The sequence below is a fragment of the Polypterus senegalus genome, chromosome 5 (assembly GCF_016835505.1).
Source record: "Polypterus senegalus isolate Bchr_013 chromosome 5, ASM1683550v1, whole genome shotgun sequence".
NCBI classification, from domain to species: domain Eukaryota; kingdom Metazoa; phylum Chordata; class Cladistia; order Polypteriformes; family Polypteridae; genus Polypterus; species Polypterus senegalus.
The window spans coordinates 98924037-98943314 of record NC_053158.1 but is presented as its reverse complement, the minus strand read 5'-3'; the positions used below and the strand labels follow the sequence as shown (position 1 = coordinate 98943314).

The 19278-nt window shown below is 43.0% G+C and overlaps 1 protein-coding gene across 1 annotated transcript; it reads left to right on the top strand.

Moving 5' to 3' along the window:
* Nucleotides 1–161: 161 nt before the first annotated feature.
* Nucleotides 162–2130, top strand: mc4r (melanocortin 4 receptor). The gene has a single exon (XM_039753154.1). It carries the CDS (start codon nt 333–335, stop codon nt 1365–1367), a length of 1035 nt encoding a protein of 344 aa, XP_039609088.1. The 5' UTR covers nt 162–332; the 3' UTR covers nt 1368–2130.
* Nucleotides 2131–19278: the final 17148 nt, after the last annotated feature.

The following is a 19278-nucleotide window of genomic DNA, read 5'->3' as shown; positions in this document are numbered from 1 at the left end:
GTCTACTATTTTACAGGTTACCTCATTTATTCTTCGTTCTCATATCTGGAATACTTCTAAAATGGTTTTGCTGAGTTGATTTTGCTGAGTGCCCAATGGCCAGAGAGAATGAAGCTTGTTCAAAAAGATGAAAGTTGGCAAATGGATTTCCACAAGATTCCTGTAAGTAAAGATGCCATTTACTGTTTGCAGTGCTGCCAGATGCATGTGTCCAGATATTGCCTAGATGTCGGGCTGTTGAACATGCTGCATGAGAGCTTTCACCTACAGGGCTGCTTTGTGAATCTAAGCAGAGGAAACCTCATTACTGATTTAACTGATTGCTTGCTGGGATGGTGAAAACAACAAGGGGATTCTTGATACAGAAAATGAACTCCACATCACATAATGGAATAAATCAAGTGTACCACTCTAGAAACCACACTTTGGGGACTTTATCTGGGACTAATAATTCCAGAGAAAACCATCCTTCTGGATGCTATGAGCAGCTTTTTATAGCCACAGAGGTGTTTGTAACCCTTGGCATTGTGAGCCTTTTGGAAAACATACTTGTCATTGCAGCAATCATCAAAAACAAGAACCTGCACTCTCCTATGTACTTTTTCATTTGCAGTTTGGCTGTGGCTGATATGCTGGTTAGTGTTTCAAATGCCTGGGAAACTATTGTCATTGCACTGATTACCAGTGGTGATCTAAAAATCCAAGACAACTTAACCAAAAATATGGACAATGTAATTGATTCCATGATTTGCAGCTCACTGCTGGCATGTATTTGTAGTTTGCTGGCAATTGCTGTTGATAGGTACATCACTATTTTTTACGCCCTGCGCTATCATAACATTATGACGATTAGGAGGGCTATAATGATTATTGGTTGCATTTGGTCATTCTGCATAGTCTCTGGTATTCTCTTCATTATTTATTCTGAAAGCACAACTGTCATTATTTGTCTTATTACGATGTTCTTCACCATGCTTGCCCTCATGGCATCTCTATATGTTCATATGTTCATGTTGGCACGGCTGCACATGAAAAGGATTGCCGCTCTTCCGGGCAATGGCACAATCCGGCAAGGTGCCAATATGAAAGGAGCGATCACCTTGACCATCTTGCTAGGAGTTTTTGTTGTTTGCTGGGCACCATTTTTCCTTCATCTCATCCTCATCATTTCTTGTCCCCAGAATCCTTATTGCCTCTGCTTCATGTCTCACTTCAACATGTACCTCATTCTAATTATGTGCAATTCAGTTATTGACCCCCTCATCTATGCTTTCCGAAGTCAAGAGATGCGCAAAACCTTTAAAGAAATGTTTTGCTGTTACACTTTGCGTGGGATCTGCGTATGTGAGCTGCCTACAGCGTACTAGAAACGCACCTATCTAGACCATTATCCTGGAACTCCTGAAAGACACATACCTCTGAGTGTTCTGTGAAATTTTAAACATGATTTGCAATTGTGCTCAATATTATGTATTGTTAAAGTTCATTTCTGTATACTTTAAAAATGTTGTCTGCCTTCACAAATGAGTTGTGTCCCTGTATTCCATTGTGTTGCAAAAGACTGCAGGTTACAACTAAGGTTCCAAACTCTTACTCTCACAATAGTGGGATTGTTTTCCCTCTTTTATACAAAGGATGCAAATTATTTGCTTCAGTTCTTTTGAGTATACAGGTCTTTTTTAGCAACTCCCAGCAAACATATGTGGCATTTGCACATTTAAGCAACATTTGAAGCACGTGGTATGCATCTGAATGGCAAATTTCCATTTAAGTAAACTTATTTATGTCCTCAAATACTTGAAGAAAACTTGAAAACTGTGTTGCATAATGAATTGTTAATCATAATTGTACACTATTCAGGTCAGCAAATTCTCTTTTTTTTTATTTTTAGAGGCATTGCTCTTTGTATTGAGACTTTTACTATCATGTTTTGCTTCTCAGGCTAAAATGTGTTACATTTGCCTAAAGCACAGGGTTTATCAGAAGTCAATATCTATTTTATTATTTGTACTTTTTCTTATTATATAGCAGAAAATGCATTTATTTTATTGTAGTAGACTGTACTCTTTAAAAATGACTGAGATCATGTGTTTGTGCTGCTTGTTTTATAAATGTACATTTTATCTGCAACATGCTTTAGGTTATTTATTTATTTATATATACATGTATGTATATATGTATTTATGTATGTATGTGTACATTTTCAAATTTAAAAAAGTGGTTTATTTATACAACAATAGGCTAACACAAAAAAGCACCATTAAAAAACTGTACTTGCTAATGGCTTGCATTTCAAACATTTAGTAGAATAGTAAAAACAAAAAAGTTTAAAATTTATGTTATTAAACAATAAAAATATGAAAGAAATATGTTTATAATAATATAGATTACTAACTTACTGTGCACAGCAAGAATGTGCATTTTTTTTTTTTACAAAAAAATAGTGTGAAAGATGTTTCTGCTGTTCACAGTTCTGGAGACTGAAAAAGTACAAGGGAAGTAAGTGGTTGGATCACAATGCCTTGTTTTATACAATTAAACAATAGAACTATTAAAAATAAAACAGGAAACCCTGGCTGACATTTGATTTATTGACCTTTGAATAAGTTTGACATCATTTCCAATAATTTATATAACTAGTAAATCAAACAAAATTGCAAGTTTGCAAGTGCAAGTTGTTAATGTTCATATTTAATGTTCGATCTTCAATATAAATCCCAAATTATGAATAGTTTAGTTTGCCATTTTTGTTTTAATATTTTGTTTATATTCCATGAACAGGAACATCATAGTATGCCCTCGTTGACTGCATTATGTAAAATTATAAAAAAAAAAAATAATAATAATTTTCTCTGGTGTTCTGTAAAATATACTGAAGTAACTGCATCTGTTTTTCCGAGATTGCATTTAAACTGAAAAACGAAAAAGAAAACACAGCTTTAAGTGATGATACAAAGCCTTTTCTTCTCCTTCTATAGCCACATTGCCTTTCTGTCTTTATAATTAACATTATATAACATAATTATTAACATTATAACATAATTAACAGTATATGTAATACCTGCCACTTGTAAATAAAAGGGACAATCGCTTCACATCCAAATTCAGGTTTTCTGTAAAAATGAACATAAGCAAAGTTCTATTTCCCTCTTATGGTGGACAGTAAAACTGCAGACAAGCTGCAGGCAGCTGTAAAAACTGTACTGCTGATTGTACATTCACTTAAATTATAGGTCTGGCTAACATTAAACACTGATATAGTTTTCGGTTGACACAAGCTGCTTATTTTTTATCATTGTATCTTCAGGACCTCTTCAGCTTTGCTATTTACTGCACTGATTCATGAGTAGAACTTTTGCTTCAGTTTAACAGTAGCCCTTAAAATGAGTATCCAGAAGCAACTCAACAAGCTCCTTTTTTCTGTAATGAAGCTCACATGTGTGACGTTTATACTAAAATTACTTTCTTAGAAACAAACCTGGAAATATATATAAAAAATACAAAAAAATAATGTCATATTCAAGTCTGTAATTTAAAAAAAAAAAATCAGTACTGAACTCGACCATGCTATTTAATCAGTAATAGAAAACTAGGTACCAGGATCAAGAATAATACTTTGCCACATTGTGTGTATATATATATATATATATATATATATATATATATATATATATATATATATTATAGTGATGTCCCATCGAATAAACACACTCAGGAGCCGCTTGTCCGGGGAAGTCTTCCAAATGCCGACTGGCTTTTTATTCAATATGCCAAGATATAAACGGTGCCCTACCACCGCCCGTTGTCTGGGTCACAGGGACACCTCCAAAATAATAAAGACTAATCACCTTCGTCCTATCTACCTCTCTTTAAACATTTACTTCCTTTTTCCACCTGATGCTGTTCTCCTCTTTTTTCCAGCCCCTCCAACTACCACTTCCAGCCACCACCTCCCCTTTTTATCACGCACCGTTAATTAACCCAGATCCCTGTCACTCATTTCTCTCTAGGGAGGTGCCCCAAGCCCTTACAAGCAGTGTTCCCCCAAGACTCCACCCCAACACTGCTTCAATTCCCTACAGCCCAAGCAATGGCAAGACACGTCACACTGCCCCCTCCTCAGCTCCTCGTCCCAGAGGAAGCACATAATCATGCAGATGTCTTGGCAGCTGTCTGTTAGTGGAGTCAGGCCGGGCAAGTGGTGTAACATCTGAGGCAGGATTTGTGGAAGGTGTTGTGGCAGTCATGGGTGTAGGTTGTGAAGGAGCACAACCTCTGTAGCTGGCCAGACGGTCCTGATGCAAAAACACTCTACTGCCCGGAGGTGGTAACTGGACCCAGTAAACAACCTCCCCCACCCATTTCAACACTTGACAGGGTCCCACCCAAGGACTGTCCAGTTTTGGAGAGCATCCCTTCTGTCTCTTTGGCCCATAAACCCAAACCTAATTGCCTGCTTGAAAAGGCTGCCCCCGAACCCGAATATCATAGTGGCGCTTTTGTTTCTCTGCTGCTACTCTTATCCGGTGCCACCTCCAATCGATCCTGCAACTTATGAGCATAGTCAGGGCCTGAAGGTTCAGCTGGGGTGTCAGGGGGAACACCATATACAAGTGCAAACAATGTTCACAGCTCTCATCCCAGCATTAATAAAGCAGGGGTGCATCCAGAGGATTCCTGCACAGCAGATCGGCAGGCCATTAAAACCAGAGCCAGCTGCTGGTCCCAGTCGTTTTGGTCTTTAGAGGTGGTAAGAGCCAGCTGTGTTGTCAGAGTCTGGATAAACCGCTCGGCTAGCCCATCACTCTGGGGGTGTAGGGGGGTGGTTCGGGTTTTCTGGATGCCAAGCCTCTCACATACCTTTTGAAAGACCTGGCTTTCAAAGTTTCTCCCTTGGTCTGAATTCAGTTTGACAGGCATCCCAAACTGACTAAAGAATCCTGCAATTAGAGCTTCAGCAACAGTCTCAGCTTCTTGATTAGGTAGTGCATAGGACCACTTGGTAAAATAGTCCATTGCGACTAAAACAAACTGATTCTCCATAGCTGAGCAGGGAAATGGCCTATGAATGTCAATTGCCACCTGTTCCATTGGAGTCCCTACCTGATACTGTTGTAGTGGGGCAGTAGACCTTCCTTGGTGTCCTTTCCTGGCTGTGCATAAATCACACCTGCGGCAGTAGTCCTCTACATTGCGCCTGCACTGTCCCCAATAAAACGTCTTCCTCACCCGCCTTAAGGTCTTGGTGACTCCAAAATGACCAACTCCAAGCGTTCCATGCATGTTCCTCAGGATCTCTTCACGCGGCTGTTGTGGTACAACGACCTGCCACCTCCCTTCTCTCCAGTTGCAGCGTCCCTCCATCAATACTCCCTCTTCCACAACCAAGCTGTCCCACTGGGACCAAAGACCCTTAACTGCAGGTGACTCAAGTGCCACTTCCTCCCAGTAGGGACGATGCTGTTCCTCTTTCCAGTGGAGAACATTCTTGACCTCAGGGTCACATTCCTAACTGACTCGCAATTCTTGGGCACAACCTGGCACTGAAAGAGCTTGGCACTGAGCCTTATCAGGATCCTCACAGCTTTGATCTTGACTCTCCCTTTTCTCACAATAGGCACACTCCTGATCTGTGCAGGGTCGTCGAGACAGAGCATCTGCATTCTTGTGTTGCTCTCCAGGTCGATGCTCTTCTTGAAAGTGGTAAGTCTGAAGCTCCTCCAACCAATGAGCAATCTGATCCTCAGGTTCTCGAAAAGACAGTAACCACTGGAGAGCAGCATGATCAGTGCGGACCACAAAAGAGAGGCCACACAGGTAGTGCTTGAAGTGACCAACAGATTCCACCAGGGCGAGGAGCTCCCTCCGACTCACACAATAATTCCTCTCAGCTCTTCTGAGAGCACGACTATAGTAAGCCACCACACGCTCTCCCTCTGGGTGCCGCTGTTACAGCACAGCCCCTAAGCCCACATCACAGACATCGGTGTCAAGGAGGAATGGCAGGTCAATATTAGGTGGAGCCAAGATCAGTGCACCGCAAAGGGCTTCTTTCAATTTACAGAAAGTGGCTTGTTGGTCCCCCCCCCACTGGAATGCTTCATCTGGGCTCAATAAACGATGCAAGGGTGGAGCAATAGTGGCAAATTCAGGTACAAATTGCCTATAGTTAGAGGCCAGTCCAAGAAATTCCCGAATCTGTCTTTGATTCTGTGGCTCTGGCCACTCTTGCACAACAGACACCTTATCTTTCTCTGTGGTGACACCTCTTTGACTCACACAGTGACCCAGAAATGACACTTCTCTCCAGAGAAGGTGGCACTTATCAGGATGAAGTTTAAGGTTGGCCACACAAAGCTTCTGCAGAACCTCCCTCAAGAACTCCAGAGCCTCCTGGAATATCTTGCTATGAACCAGTAAATTATCTAAGTAGATAAGGCATTGAGTACCAGACATACCTGCCAATACCTTATCCATTAACCGTTCAAAGGTAGCTGGAGCATTGCAAAGACCAAAAGGCATAACTCGGAACTGCCAGAGTCACTTTCCTGTGGAGAATGCAGTCTTAGGTCGAGCTTCAGGTGTTAGCGACACCTGTCAGTAGCCACTGTGCAGGTCTAGTGATGAAAACCATGCTGATCCTGCCACCAAATCAAGGGACTCATCAATGCGAGGCAACGGATAGGAGTCCTTGATGGTTACAGCATTTACCCACCGGTAATCAACACAAAAATGCCACTTGCCATCCTTCTTGGGGACAAGAACCACAGGAGATACCCACGGAGACTCAGAGGGTTTGATAATCCTGGCCTGTCCTAATCCTAATCCAGCAGAATGTTCTCAGCTGCTGTCTGCTTAGCTAGTGGCATACGTCGGGGGCACTGTTTGATAGGGGAAGGACTCCCAGTATTGATGTCATACTGCACAAGAGGAGTCTGGTCAATATCATCTGCAGAGGTAGCAAAACGGTCCCTAAAGTCATGTAAAAACTGCCAGAGCTGGCGCTGTTGCTTGTGTGTTAACCCTTTCCTGTTGGCATTCCAAACAGTGCGGACAACCTTCATTGCTGGTACGGGTTGAGTGATGTTAGTGGGAATATTATTCTTGGGGAGCCACCACTGGTGGTTCCCTTCTGCCTTGCTGATGCCCTAACAAGGGGAGTGTCCTAATGCCTTGAAGATACAGAGTCCCAATTCGAAGATCTATTCGCGCTCCAGCTGCTTGTAAGAAATCAAGTCCAAAGATACAGGAGTTGTTGATATTAGCCACCCAGGCATCCTGCACCAACTGCTTCTCAGCAATACAAATGTCTGCTTATGCTCTGCCTAATATGGGAGTCATCTCACCTGTAGCTGTCATCAACTTAATAGAATTGCTGTACATAGGACCGCCACATCCAACATGTCAGGATGGATAATAGATGCAGTTGACCCTGTATCCACCAGTGCCTTGCATACATGGCCGCCAATCAAAACAGAAAGGTAATCTCCCTCACCCAACTGACCAACAGGGACTGTTCTTGGGGCCAGCGTTGTCCCTCCTACACTGGTCCCATGTCGTTTTCCGGCACAATGCTTACTTGGGAATCCTCTTGTTTAGCCCTACTGGGGCAGTCACGCTGCAAGTGTCCATGTTCTCCACAGTACCAGCAATGGCGCATTAGGCATGAAGGATTCCTGAATTTCTGTACAGTAGTCACTGGAGCCACCGCCTCATACTCTTGTTCTATATCTATGGCCTTAGTTTGGTGGATAGTTTCCGGTCTCCTCACCTTGGTCGACCCTGCTGATGCAAGAGGTGCTTGGCTGTAACCCTCTTTAAGTATTTGTTCTGCCTCCTGGGCTGCAGACAAAGCTTGTTCCAAGGTCTCAGGCTTAGCGAAACGGACCTGCTATTGGAGATATGGTGGGCTCAAACCCCGCAGAAATGCCTCCTTAGCCAACTCTGCCTGCACTGATCTGTTAAAATGGGGATAACCCTGTCGCACCAGAGACTGTACATCTGCTGCAAATGCACCCAGAGCCTCAGTTGTCCTGCGAATCCTCTGCTCCAGTTGTTGTCTTATTGTAGTCACAGCTTCTACGTGGCCAAACCGTCGCTCCAATGCAATTTCCAAAGCATGAGCATTTAACAGCTCATCTTCTGGCACATCCGTCAGAACCACCAATGCATCACCATCCAATGCTGCAGCCAGCTGCACAGCTTGGTCCTCCAAAATCCAGCCATTTGCCCTGGCAATCATGTGAATACAGGTGATGTATGCTTCCCAAGACCCAGTTCCATCAAATCTATCAATCTTTAATGCAGTCCCACCCATCCATTGTGTCTTTATTTCAGCACTCACATGCACCGCCTCCCTATCCGCCCTCAGCCACGTGTTGTCCATGCAGCATAACAGTTCTGTGTAGCCACTGCGCCCTTCGCTCAATCCTTCAGCCAACACGCTTATTGCCTCTTCATCTACATGTGCCAAGAACTGCCCTGTGCCATAATCCTCCGTCCATCCGTATGTATTTGCTAAATAAAGGAAGCGCTGTTTAAATTCGGTCCACACCAACACACTTGGGAAGCACTACAATTCTTTCGTTCCTATCGCTCCGTTCGGCCTTGCATTAAATTGAGCGTCTTCCATAAAATTGGTTCGCGTTGCAGGCTCAACAACATTCAGCCTTATAAGTGCAAACTGCTCCGAAGGAGGATCTAAGTCGCCCTCTTGCTTCACACGGGCTGAAAACCAGCCCTCCTCCATGAGTGCTAACTGCCTAGGCGAACGCTGCTTTGTTTCATTTCCACACTGTCGCGACTCCATTTGTCTAATAACCAGATCCTACTTCTGATTACCAATGTGACGTCCCGTCGAATAAACACACTCAGGAGCCGCTTGTCTAGGGAAGTCTTCCAAATGCAGACTGGCTTTTTATTCAATATGCCAAGATATAAATGGTGCCCTACCGCCACCCGTTGTCTGGGTCACGAGGACACCTCCAAAATAATAAAGACAAATCACCTTCGTCATATCTCCCTCTCTCAAAACATTTACTTCCTTTTTCCACCTGATGCTGTTCTCCTCTTTTCTCCAGCCCCTCCAACTACCACTTCCGGCCACCACCTCCCCTTTTCATCACGCACCATTAATTAACCCAGGTCCCGGTCACTCATCTCTCTCTAGAGAGGTGCCCCAAGCCCTTACAAACAGTGTTCCCTCAAGACTCCACCCCAACACTGCTTCCATTCCCTACAGCCCATAAAATGGCAAGACGCGTCACTATATACTGTATATATATATATATATATATATATATATATATATATATATATATATATATATATATATATATATATATATATATATATATATATATATATATATATATATATATATATATATAGTGGGTACAGAGCCCGGACACAGACAGGTAGACATGAAAGTATAATAATAAAGTCATTGCACAAACCCAGTGCCTCAGCACCAATCACCCCTTTAAGTCCAGGCCTCACAGTCCAATGCCTTTCACTTTTCTGGTCTGCCTCAACTCCACTCCTCCGAGCTCTGTCCTCTTCCACCCAACTCCAGCCATCAAATGGAGGGAGGCGGCCCTCTTATATCCACACCCGGAAGCACTCCGGGTGTCCCCGTTCCTCTTCCCCCCAGTAATTCCAGGTGTAATGGAAGTGCTGAGGTCCAGAGCTCCGAAGGCAGCGGGGCGCCCCCAGCAGCGACCACAGGCCCCTACAGGGTTGAGCTTCCAAGCTCCCTACCTGTGGTCCCCAAAGCAACCAGGGCGGTCACCCCCACATGGTCTGGGGAAAGTGCAAGCCCTCCTCCAGTCCTCCTGGGCATCCCAGCTGGGTCACCACCACAGCCATCTCTGATACTACACACACACACACACACACATACACACACATATATATGCACATATACATATATATACTGTATATACACACACATATATATACAGTATATATATATATATATATACCTGTATATACACACACACATACAGATCAGCCACAAGTCCCTGTGTAATATTCTGTAAGTCCCCAGTGTCCCACCAAAGCAGCTATGACCTGTCGAGGAATGGTATCAGGAACCAAGACATTAGCAACAGACCGTTTAAGTCATATAATTTTCAAGTTGGAGCCTCAATGGATTGAATATGTTTTCAAAGCAAATCCCACAGATGCTCAATTGCATTGAAAACTGGGGAATTTTGAGGTCAAGTCAACACCTTGAAGTCTTTCACATTGTGGCCAGACACATTATCCAGCTGAAAGAGGTCACTTCCATCAGGGAATACTGTTACCATAAACATCTTTATGTTGTCTGCAGAGTACCCTTGTCCCTGATTCCACAAATGACCCTGTAGTACCTTAAAATGAAATACTGCAAAATGCTTCCTTGTATGGTTCACAGAGTTAAATGATTAAAAGGAAAGAGAAAATATTTTTGCACTGTTTTTTGAGAGGTAAGTGAGCAACTTTACTGCCAAAAAAGTACAAATTATTTGTAGAATTAGACAAAGAAACAAAGGTTATGTTTTATATTTATTTCATGGTTATTTGTTTTGTCCTATTTATCACCTTTCTATTGAAAATGTTTGTTAATTAAAAAAATACTTTTGATATAATTGCCGATTTTTTGCCTTCCTTTTAAGGTCAGATTGGTACACAAGTTTGTTCTGCCAATAAATATGGTATCAGTTTTAAGTAAAAGCTATGTAAAACAATTCTTAAGGCGAGATTAAAGCCTGAAAATAGTAGCCTGCAATTTGGCTGTGGAAATATTTATGAGTAAATGGACACTGATGAAGGCTGCAGATGTGAAAAAAAAGAACATATAATCATAAGGCAAATGAAGTTACACATTACAAATTAAGTTTATTGTCATGTGTACTCAGCACAGTAAAAAAGATACTCTTACATTTTGCATATCTGCTCAAAACAGTTGGCAATATATATTTAAATACAGTGGAACCTTCGGTCACGACCATAATTCCTTCCAAAACTCTGGTTGTAACCAGATTTGGTCGTGACCCGAAGCAATTTCCCTCATAGGATTGTATGTAATTACAATTAATCCATTCCAGACTGTACAAACTGTATGTAAATATATTTTCTTTAAAGATTTTTAAGCACAAAAATAGTTAATAATACCATAGAATGCACAGTGTAATAGTAAACTAATTGTAAAAACATTGAATAACACTGAGACAAACACACAGGCTCCCTGCTCAACTGCTCGCTCGCTCTCTCTCTCTCTTGCGCTCACTCGCTCTTGCTCGCTCTCTCTCTCTCTCTCTCCTGCTTCCTGCCTTCTCCTGCAACCTCCCGTTCTTTCCTGTTCTATTCCTTTTCCCTTTAGCTGACTCGCGCTTCTATTTATGAAGAGGACAGAGCCGTGGCATTCAGCAGCTCCTGGGAACAATTACGGATGCGGACCGTTTCTCACCTGTGCACTTAAGTGAGAAACGCCCACATCATGAACTCCTCAGGAACTGCTTTGGCCACACACCACCACGCCCCCTCGCTAAGCCGTGAGTGCGGTGATTATTTATTAAAACTGGCCATTTTGACTAGATGACAGTAGAGAGACAGCTAAAACATAGGCATTGCATTAAGAATCTCCTCCATGCTTATACTACTGAAGACTGTAGTATGCCAGACACACCTCAAAACACAGACATTCAAACTAAACAAATTGTTGTGTTTTAAATTAACTAAAGAGATCTTCATTTAGATCTTGATATTTGTTTGTCCGCAAATTCCACGCATGTGCAGACCACTTTCCAGTTTAGTACATTGTTGTTACTCATGAATGTCAACAATGTGCTGGAATAACGAAAGGGGTGGTGGACAGTGTTACGCTGGTTAGCTCCTGAGGCCTGGTTAGAGAATGAGATTGCCGAAGATAAAAGGTACATGCCTACGTAACATATGAATGAAAGAAATACAGTGGGTAAAATGAATAATAATGTAACAACACGTTCCGGAAATTATTATTGTTACGTTGTAGCCAGCGAGTGCTGCGCGTCTCACAATTGTACCGTGGCTTGCTCACATGTCAGTGAAGTGATCCCTATTTATGCTTCAGCTAACCAGTCAAACAGTCCCCCAAGAGTCCTAAAAACTTAATGTAAGGAGGATTATTTTAGGGGAATCGCCAGGCTCCTAGTGCGCTGTCGGGATTGAAAGGTGGGTCCCCTAGAAAGCTCATTGAAAAGAAGACAGGATTAGATAGTAAAAAAAAAAAAAAAAAAGGCATGTAGAAAGTGGAATAAGGACAGTGCGGGTAGATCCGGAGATATGAATGAGATACAGGACATTAGAAAAATACTGTTCAGAAATACACAGGGTTGTTGTAATGGAGGTCCTTATCGGATGGATATGTATGACAGATGGGAATTGGTTATTAAAGACCGTACGTTGGAAGCGGCACAGAAATGGAATGAGCTTTAAGTTGCTGAACTTAAGAATAGAAAGGAAAAGGAAGCGCTGCTTATAGCTTTACAGAAAGTGCAGGCTGATACGGGACCCCAGTCTGAAGAAAGGAGGAAAAGTAGTGATAAAAAGACCTTTTATATCCCCTGCTCTCTTCCCCAACACTTTACCCACAACCCCTTCCATCGCCACATTCACCCCTTTCCCCAACGGCTCCTGTGGTTACCGATGCCCAAGTTACTGATGATTTCTTTGATGAACAATATCAGTGCGACCCCTCCTCACATACAGATCCAGGTGATGAGACTGACGGCCACTTGTTAGGGGCTATGGGAGGCTCTTCTAACTCAAACAAAATGCCCTCCATTTCACAACATACTAGAAGCAAGACCCTCAGAGATAAGTCCCCTGAAAACCTTACCCCGTTTAAGTCCCCAAAACCTTTAGCACCCACATTTTCATGCCCTTTAATTGAGGTCCCTAACCCCCAGCACAATCCCACACAACCCCCAGGAAACGATAACCCCACTACTGTAATGATACATCGTAACTGAGATATTCAAGAGCTGAAAGACGTAGTGTCCGAATTGCCTGATCTTAAGGTAATCAGTGGGTTGAAGTTTGTGGAACATGTGCGGCAACTAGACAACATATACAAACCCAGTGCGGCTGAGTGGACCCAGGCGCTACGCCGAAAGATGGGCACTACTTGGGCTACTGTCAATCATGGGCAGCATAATGGAGAACAGTGGCAGTGGAATGAGGCATTGCCTTGTGGACAAAATAATGAGGGTCCTTTCCTCGCTCAATGGGAACCTGTGAAAACTGCAATAACAGCAAAATATAAAAAGGGCACCAACTGGTACCTTATTTCAACTGCCAAACAAAAGAAAGATGAGATGGTAGATGAATGGGCACACCGCATTCAGGACTTGATGACAAACCATTCTGGCTTAGACAGCCCAGACGACCGTGCCAAGGCAGCAGTTCCTCCTTTTGTGTCAGGACTCAGAAGTGATATTCAAAATAAAGTACGCACGTCCTGTATTTGGATGGGAAAGTGCCACTTTTGATGAAGTTAAAAGACACGCGGAACATGCTGAACGACAGACTAAGCAAAAAGAGTCAGACACTCAGACCAAGTTAATCACGTCACAAATGAATTATTATGCAGGTGGAGCTGCCTCAGGCAGGGGTCGAGGACGTGGAGGACGTGGATTTTTCTGAGGACAGGGGCAAGGCCGGGGAGAGGTCGCGGATTTTACTTCTTAATCCGAATTCTTCGTCTGCTCAGCTGCCTCTCCCCTCAGATCAAGCACTTACATCTTGCCTGTTACGATGGGACACTTCTGCCGCAATTGCCCACATCAGCTTCCTCCCCCGCCTTCCTTACCTGAACCTGAGGATATTCCTTTCACAGGGACCCCCAGCCATTCTCTTCAGTTGCCTTTGCTCACTCGCCATGCGGACACAGATCCTTTATTGACTTTGCTGGTGAATGGCACTGAAACTGCTTTTCTAGTCTGCCTCGAACGATACAGTGACTGTACTTACTGCTTCTGGACAACCACATGTTTTGCTGGTGTCTAAACCTCTTCAGGTTCAGCTTCATTTCAGTGGTTCCACTTTGATGCACCGGTTTTTGTTAAATCAGCTCTGCCCTGTTAATCTGTTAGGAAGGGATCTGATGACTAAGCTCTCCCTCTCTATTTCTCTAACCGAACGAGGGTTTTACTATTCTATTCCTAAATTCCTGTGCCAAACCTCCCCCACACTAAGCCCTCTTTTGCAGCTTGGACCCTGAACATCTCCTCACACACCATTCTCCTTAAAGCCCTACACTCTTTTCCTTCATGTCTTTTTTCCCCACTTGCAAGTCCCCAACACCCTCCACTGCACTGCCCAGTACTTCCCTTCTGAAGTGGACACACCTTGGTTAGAATCTTTTCTCTTTTCAGGTACTAGCCCAGAGACCCTTCATATCCCTTGCATTTTTTTCTCATCCACCAAAGCCGCTGCTCCAGTGCACCTCACATATTCACAAAGCATTTTCTATTTAGGAGGTTCGGTTCCCCATGTTTCTTTAGCCAATTCTAGCACCGTTCACTGCGTTGAAATTGGGGAATGGGTGGAACAATGTTTCGATAGGACGGACTGGCTGCACGTTGTTCGGTATTTTGATACCTCAGATCATTTGATAACTAAAGTTGTGCTTCAAAATGATTTTTTAGTACATCGTGCATTGTGCCGTCCTTCTCTTTCTGCTTTTCATTGCAAACCACCTCTCCCTCTTGGCTTTCCTCACTTCCCGATGCACTGTGGTCCCAGGGGAAAAATGATTATGGAAGGATAGCACACTGTGAGCCACTGGTGATTTACCCAAAATCTCCTTCCGCCGCATCGCCAGTATCCTCTGTCTCCAGCAGCAGAGGCTGGCATCTCCGCTGTACATTCCGATCTCGTGAAACGTGGAGCAATCATTCAAATTAAATACTCTCCAGTCAACTCCCCCATTTTACCTGTTTAAAAGGCTGACGGTTCATGGCGTTTTTGTTCAAGATCTTCGACACGTTAATTCTGCAGTTTTTCCTAGGGCACCTATTGTTCCTAATCCTTCCACTATTCTTTCTACGATACCCCGTCCGCCCGTTATTTCTCTGTTATTGACCTTGCTAATGCTTATTTTTGTATTCCTTTGCACCCCGACTCTCAATTCTGGTTTGCCTTTACTTTCCAAAACCGCCGTTGGACATGGACCGTTATGCCTCAGGGATATACTGCAGCCCTTGTGTATTGGATAAGCTCTTGCTCAAAATTTAAAAGGCCAGATAAAGACAGTGTATTGATACAGTATGTAGATGATATAATGTGTAGTACTACAGAAGAAGATTGTGCACATGATACTGAGAAATTGTTATCATGTTTAGCAGAAAATGGCCATAAAGTTTCTAAAACAAAACTGCAGTTAATTCAAACAACTGTGAAATATTCAGGTCATGACATTTCTTGTGAAACAAGAGCTCTCTCTCTCTAGCGATCGATAAACACCATTCAAAATCTTCCTAGACCTGTTACAAAGCAACAGGTTGTGTCTGTATTAGGCATTATAGGATACTGCCGGCAATGGATTTTAAACGTCACTGAAAGAGCACAGCTTTTGCAACCTTTAGCAATCACCCTGATCTCCCCCTTTCTGGTCAGGTGGCATGCACTGATCAAGCTGAGAAGGCTCTATGTGACTTAAAAAAAAAAAAGTGCCCTACTGTTTGCACATGTGTTGGGATTGTTGACTATCTCGTCCATTCACTCTGTTCATGGACGAAAAGGGGGGATATATGAATGCATTTTTTACACAATTCCATGGAGAAAAAACAAAGGCTTAGCCTATTTTTAAAAAAAAATTGGATCCAGTGGCTGCGGGACTTCCAACCTGTCTCAGAGCTGTAGCAGCCACAACAGAGGCCGTGCTAGCCAGTACAGATATAGTGCTCATGAGCCCCCTAGTGGTAAAAGTGCCTCACGCCGTACACTCCATTTTAGTACAGGCTAAAACCTCACATCTCACTACTGCTAGGGCAATACACTATCAAAATGTACTCTGTACGTTGTCAAACGTTACCATAGAAAGGTGCTCCACCTTAAATCCAGCTACTCTTCTACCAACTGTCATGATGAAATAACTAAGGTTATAAAACCTAGACCAGACCTACAGGAAACAACCGAATTTCTTCAAGTTTAAGCGCAGGCAGCTGAGTTGATAGCTCTCACCTGAGCTTGTCAGTTGTCAGAGGGAAAATTGTAACTATCTATACTGATTCTAGATATGCTTTTGGAGTCTGCCATGATCATGGGGCATTATGGAAACTCAGGGGATTCAAGACCAGTACTGGCAAGCCCATTCAACATCAAAAACTAATAGAATCCCTCTTATAGGCCATAAAGAAACCATCAAAGCCAGCGATCGGTAAATGTCAAGCTCACACAGGAAAACAGGATCCTGTCAGCAAAGGAAACGAATTAGCTGATCATTTTGCTAAACGGGCTGCGTATAATAACACACCAATCTCTTTATTCCAACAGAGAAATGACCAGGACACTGATAATCAAATTATTTCTTTACAGAGTGCAGCCACGGACACAGAGAAGAGAAAATGGTCCAAAGAAGGGTCTCTCTGATGGAGTCTGGACCCATAAGCAAACTAACAAACCTTTCCTCCCAAAGGCTTCTTTCCCAGGTATGGAAAAAATCACCCATGGCTTAGACCATGCTGGAAAAGACACCATGGTTCAAGATGTTGAAAAACATTGGGAAGCTGTAGGTTTCTCTACATATGCAGAGCAGTTCTGCAGGTGCTGTGCATTATGTCAAAAGTTTAATGTAGGAAAGGGCACCCAGGTAAGTCCCGCCGTTACACCTAACCTAATGGGTCCATTCAACACCTTCAAATGGACTTCATTGAATTAACACCATCAAAGGGTACCGATACTGTTTAGTAATTGTTGATGTGTTCTCCCGATGGGTGGAAGCTTTCCCTTCCAAACATGCAGATGCCAAAACTGTGGCAAAAGCTTTGATAAAGGAAATCATTCCAAGATGGGGCATACCGCAGAAATTACAAACTGATAATGGCACACACTTTGTAAATTCCGTTATAAATGAATTAACCACCTGGCTCCAGATAAATGTGCATCATTATTGCAAATACCACCCCCAGAGTGGAGGTATTGTGGAATGATGCAATGGTACCTTGCAATCTAAATTGGCTAAAATCTGTGAGCAAACAAATTTAACTTGGCCTGATGCTCTGCCTCTGGCCTTGATGGGATTAAGAGGAAGAACACATTGGCAGTTAGGGCTGTCGCCATTCGAAATTCTGACCGGACGGCCCATGCCAGTCGGCATGGTCATAGGTAATGTTACACTGCATACTGTGGACAATGATCTTCTTTCCAGTCTTACAGGTCTCCAAGCTTCTCTGAAGGAAGTCCACGAGCAGGTGAATCAGGCCTGGAGAACTAGTCCTCCATCAAAGGAACCTGGATTCTGGTTAGAGATACTCAAGGAAACATTGGCATCACCCTCAGTGGAGAGGCCCGGTCCAAGTTCTGCTGTCGACACCACACGCTGTTAAAGTTGAGGGACTGCCTGCTTGGATTCACATCTCACATTGCAAAAGATGGCACCCTTGATTGTGGTATCCTTGTTTGCTTCCATATCATGAAGATGTAGAAACTGGGTTAACTGGATAATTTACTTTTGCCTGGTGTGTCTTATGGACATGTGAACAAGTGTGCCCTGTGATAGGATGGCATCCCGTTCAAGGGTTCTAGTGCCCACAACTTTGATAGGTGCCAGATGACCATGACCCTGAACTGAAGCGGGTTAGAAAATGGATGGACTGATAAATGTATGAAAGATGCTATATAAAGCACGGCTTGAAAGAAAGCTGGCTTTTTGTTCTTCCTACGGACTATTTTCTAGAACATAATAGTAAAAATTGTATGCACTTTCAGCTATATTTGGACATTTTAGGGTGATTTATTTCCAAGTCACCGGGGACTCTTGTGCTTTGTTCCTGTTTGCAGGTTTCTGGTGGCTCATTTAGCTTAGCTTTAGCCACTGTTGTGGGTCCTGAGTCAGAACACACCTCCATTCAACCTGGTTAAATGGCTTAAGTAAGTTTTCATCTCTCTTACGGTTGCTTTAATCATTCTCCTGCTTGTAGCTTGCTGTATTGTTCCCTTGATAAGATACATTGTATCCAAGTATTTTACTGCCTCTATGGCAAAGGCTTACTTTTTACACAAAGAAAAAATGCTTCAGATCAGCACAGCCACCCCACACTCCTCCGCCCACTCCACTCCATCCCCCTCTCCTACCCTTTCCTACTCAACTCTCCCTGATCAAATATTTTTTGTTTGCTAAAAAAGGGGGGAATGTGGAAGACGAATGTTCTCTTCGTTCCCTTGTACTAATTCATGTCTGAGAAGTAAGCTTTACAAAACCATGTAATAGCATGCTTTGTTTTAGCAAACAGAAAAATATTTGTGCAAAGGACTCAAGGTATAAGCATTCCACACATGAGTCTGCCTTATCACGTTGTCCCTTAGCTTACATCTGAACGCCATAACAAAAGGAGCCAAGAAATCAAGTTTTACAAGGGACGTTAAAGGGGCTCAAGGATTGTGTATAATAAAGTGTTTACTGTTACATTTTATAATGATATTAAATCACGCATTCTAGGGGTATAAAACTGGACCCCACCCAACAGACGGGGTTCAGAAGAGCCCTGACGCTGTCGTGTACATTTGATTGTCTGCTTTTCTGAAACTCTTCTCACCATGACTCTGAAAAATAAAGCTGCTTTATAACCGCACCTGCTGTCGGGTCTGAGTTTTCATCCACAATTGCCTTACTCTTTGTATTGCCACAAAGCAACCTGCGCGATTGGAGAAAGGTTGAGAAGACATCGTGAGAGGAAACGATAGCGTCGTGAAAACAAGATGGACTGTGAACGGACAGAAGCAGAAATGCTCCTACACCACCACATAATTACTATTCGGACAGTGATTCCGAGTAGGCCGTTTCTATCGAATCAATGTCCAAGGGTTTTCTTTTGTAAGTTTGTTTCCCTTGTAAAAAATCATAATGCTGCGTGACGAAGGGCCCAGTTCACGAATGGCAGCCGCGTTTAAACAGGGAGCCCTTCACAGACAACTTTAGCACGCACAATGTAGTTGAGCGCACATGGCTAGTATATATATATTATTGTTTTATATATATTGTGGCGAGTGGCTGGGGGTGGAACCCAGCTGGGACGCCCAGGAGGACCGGAG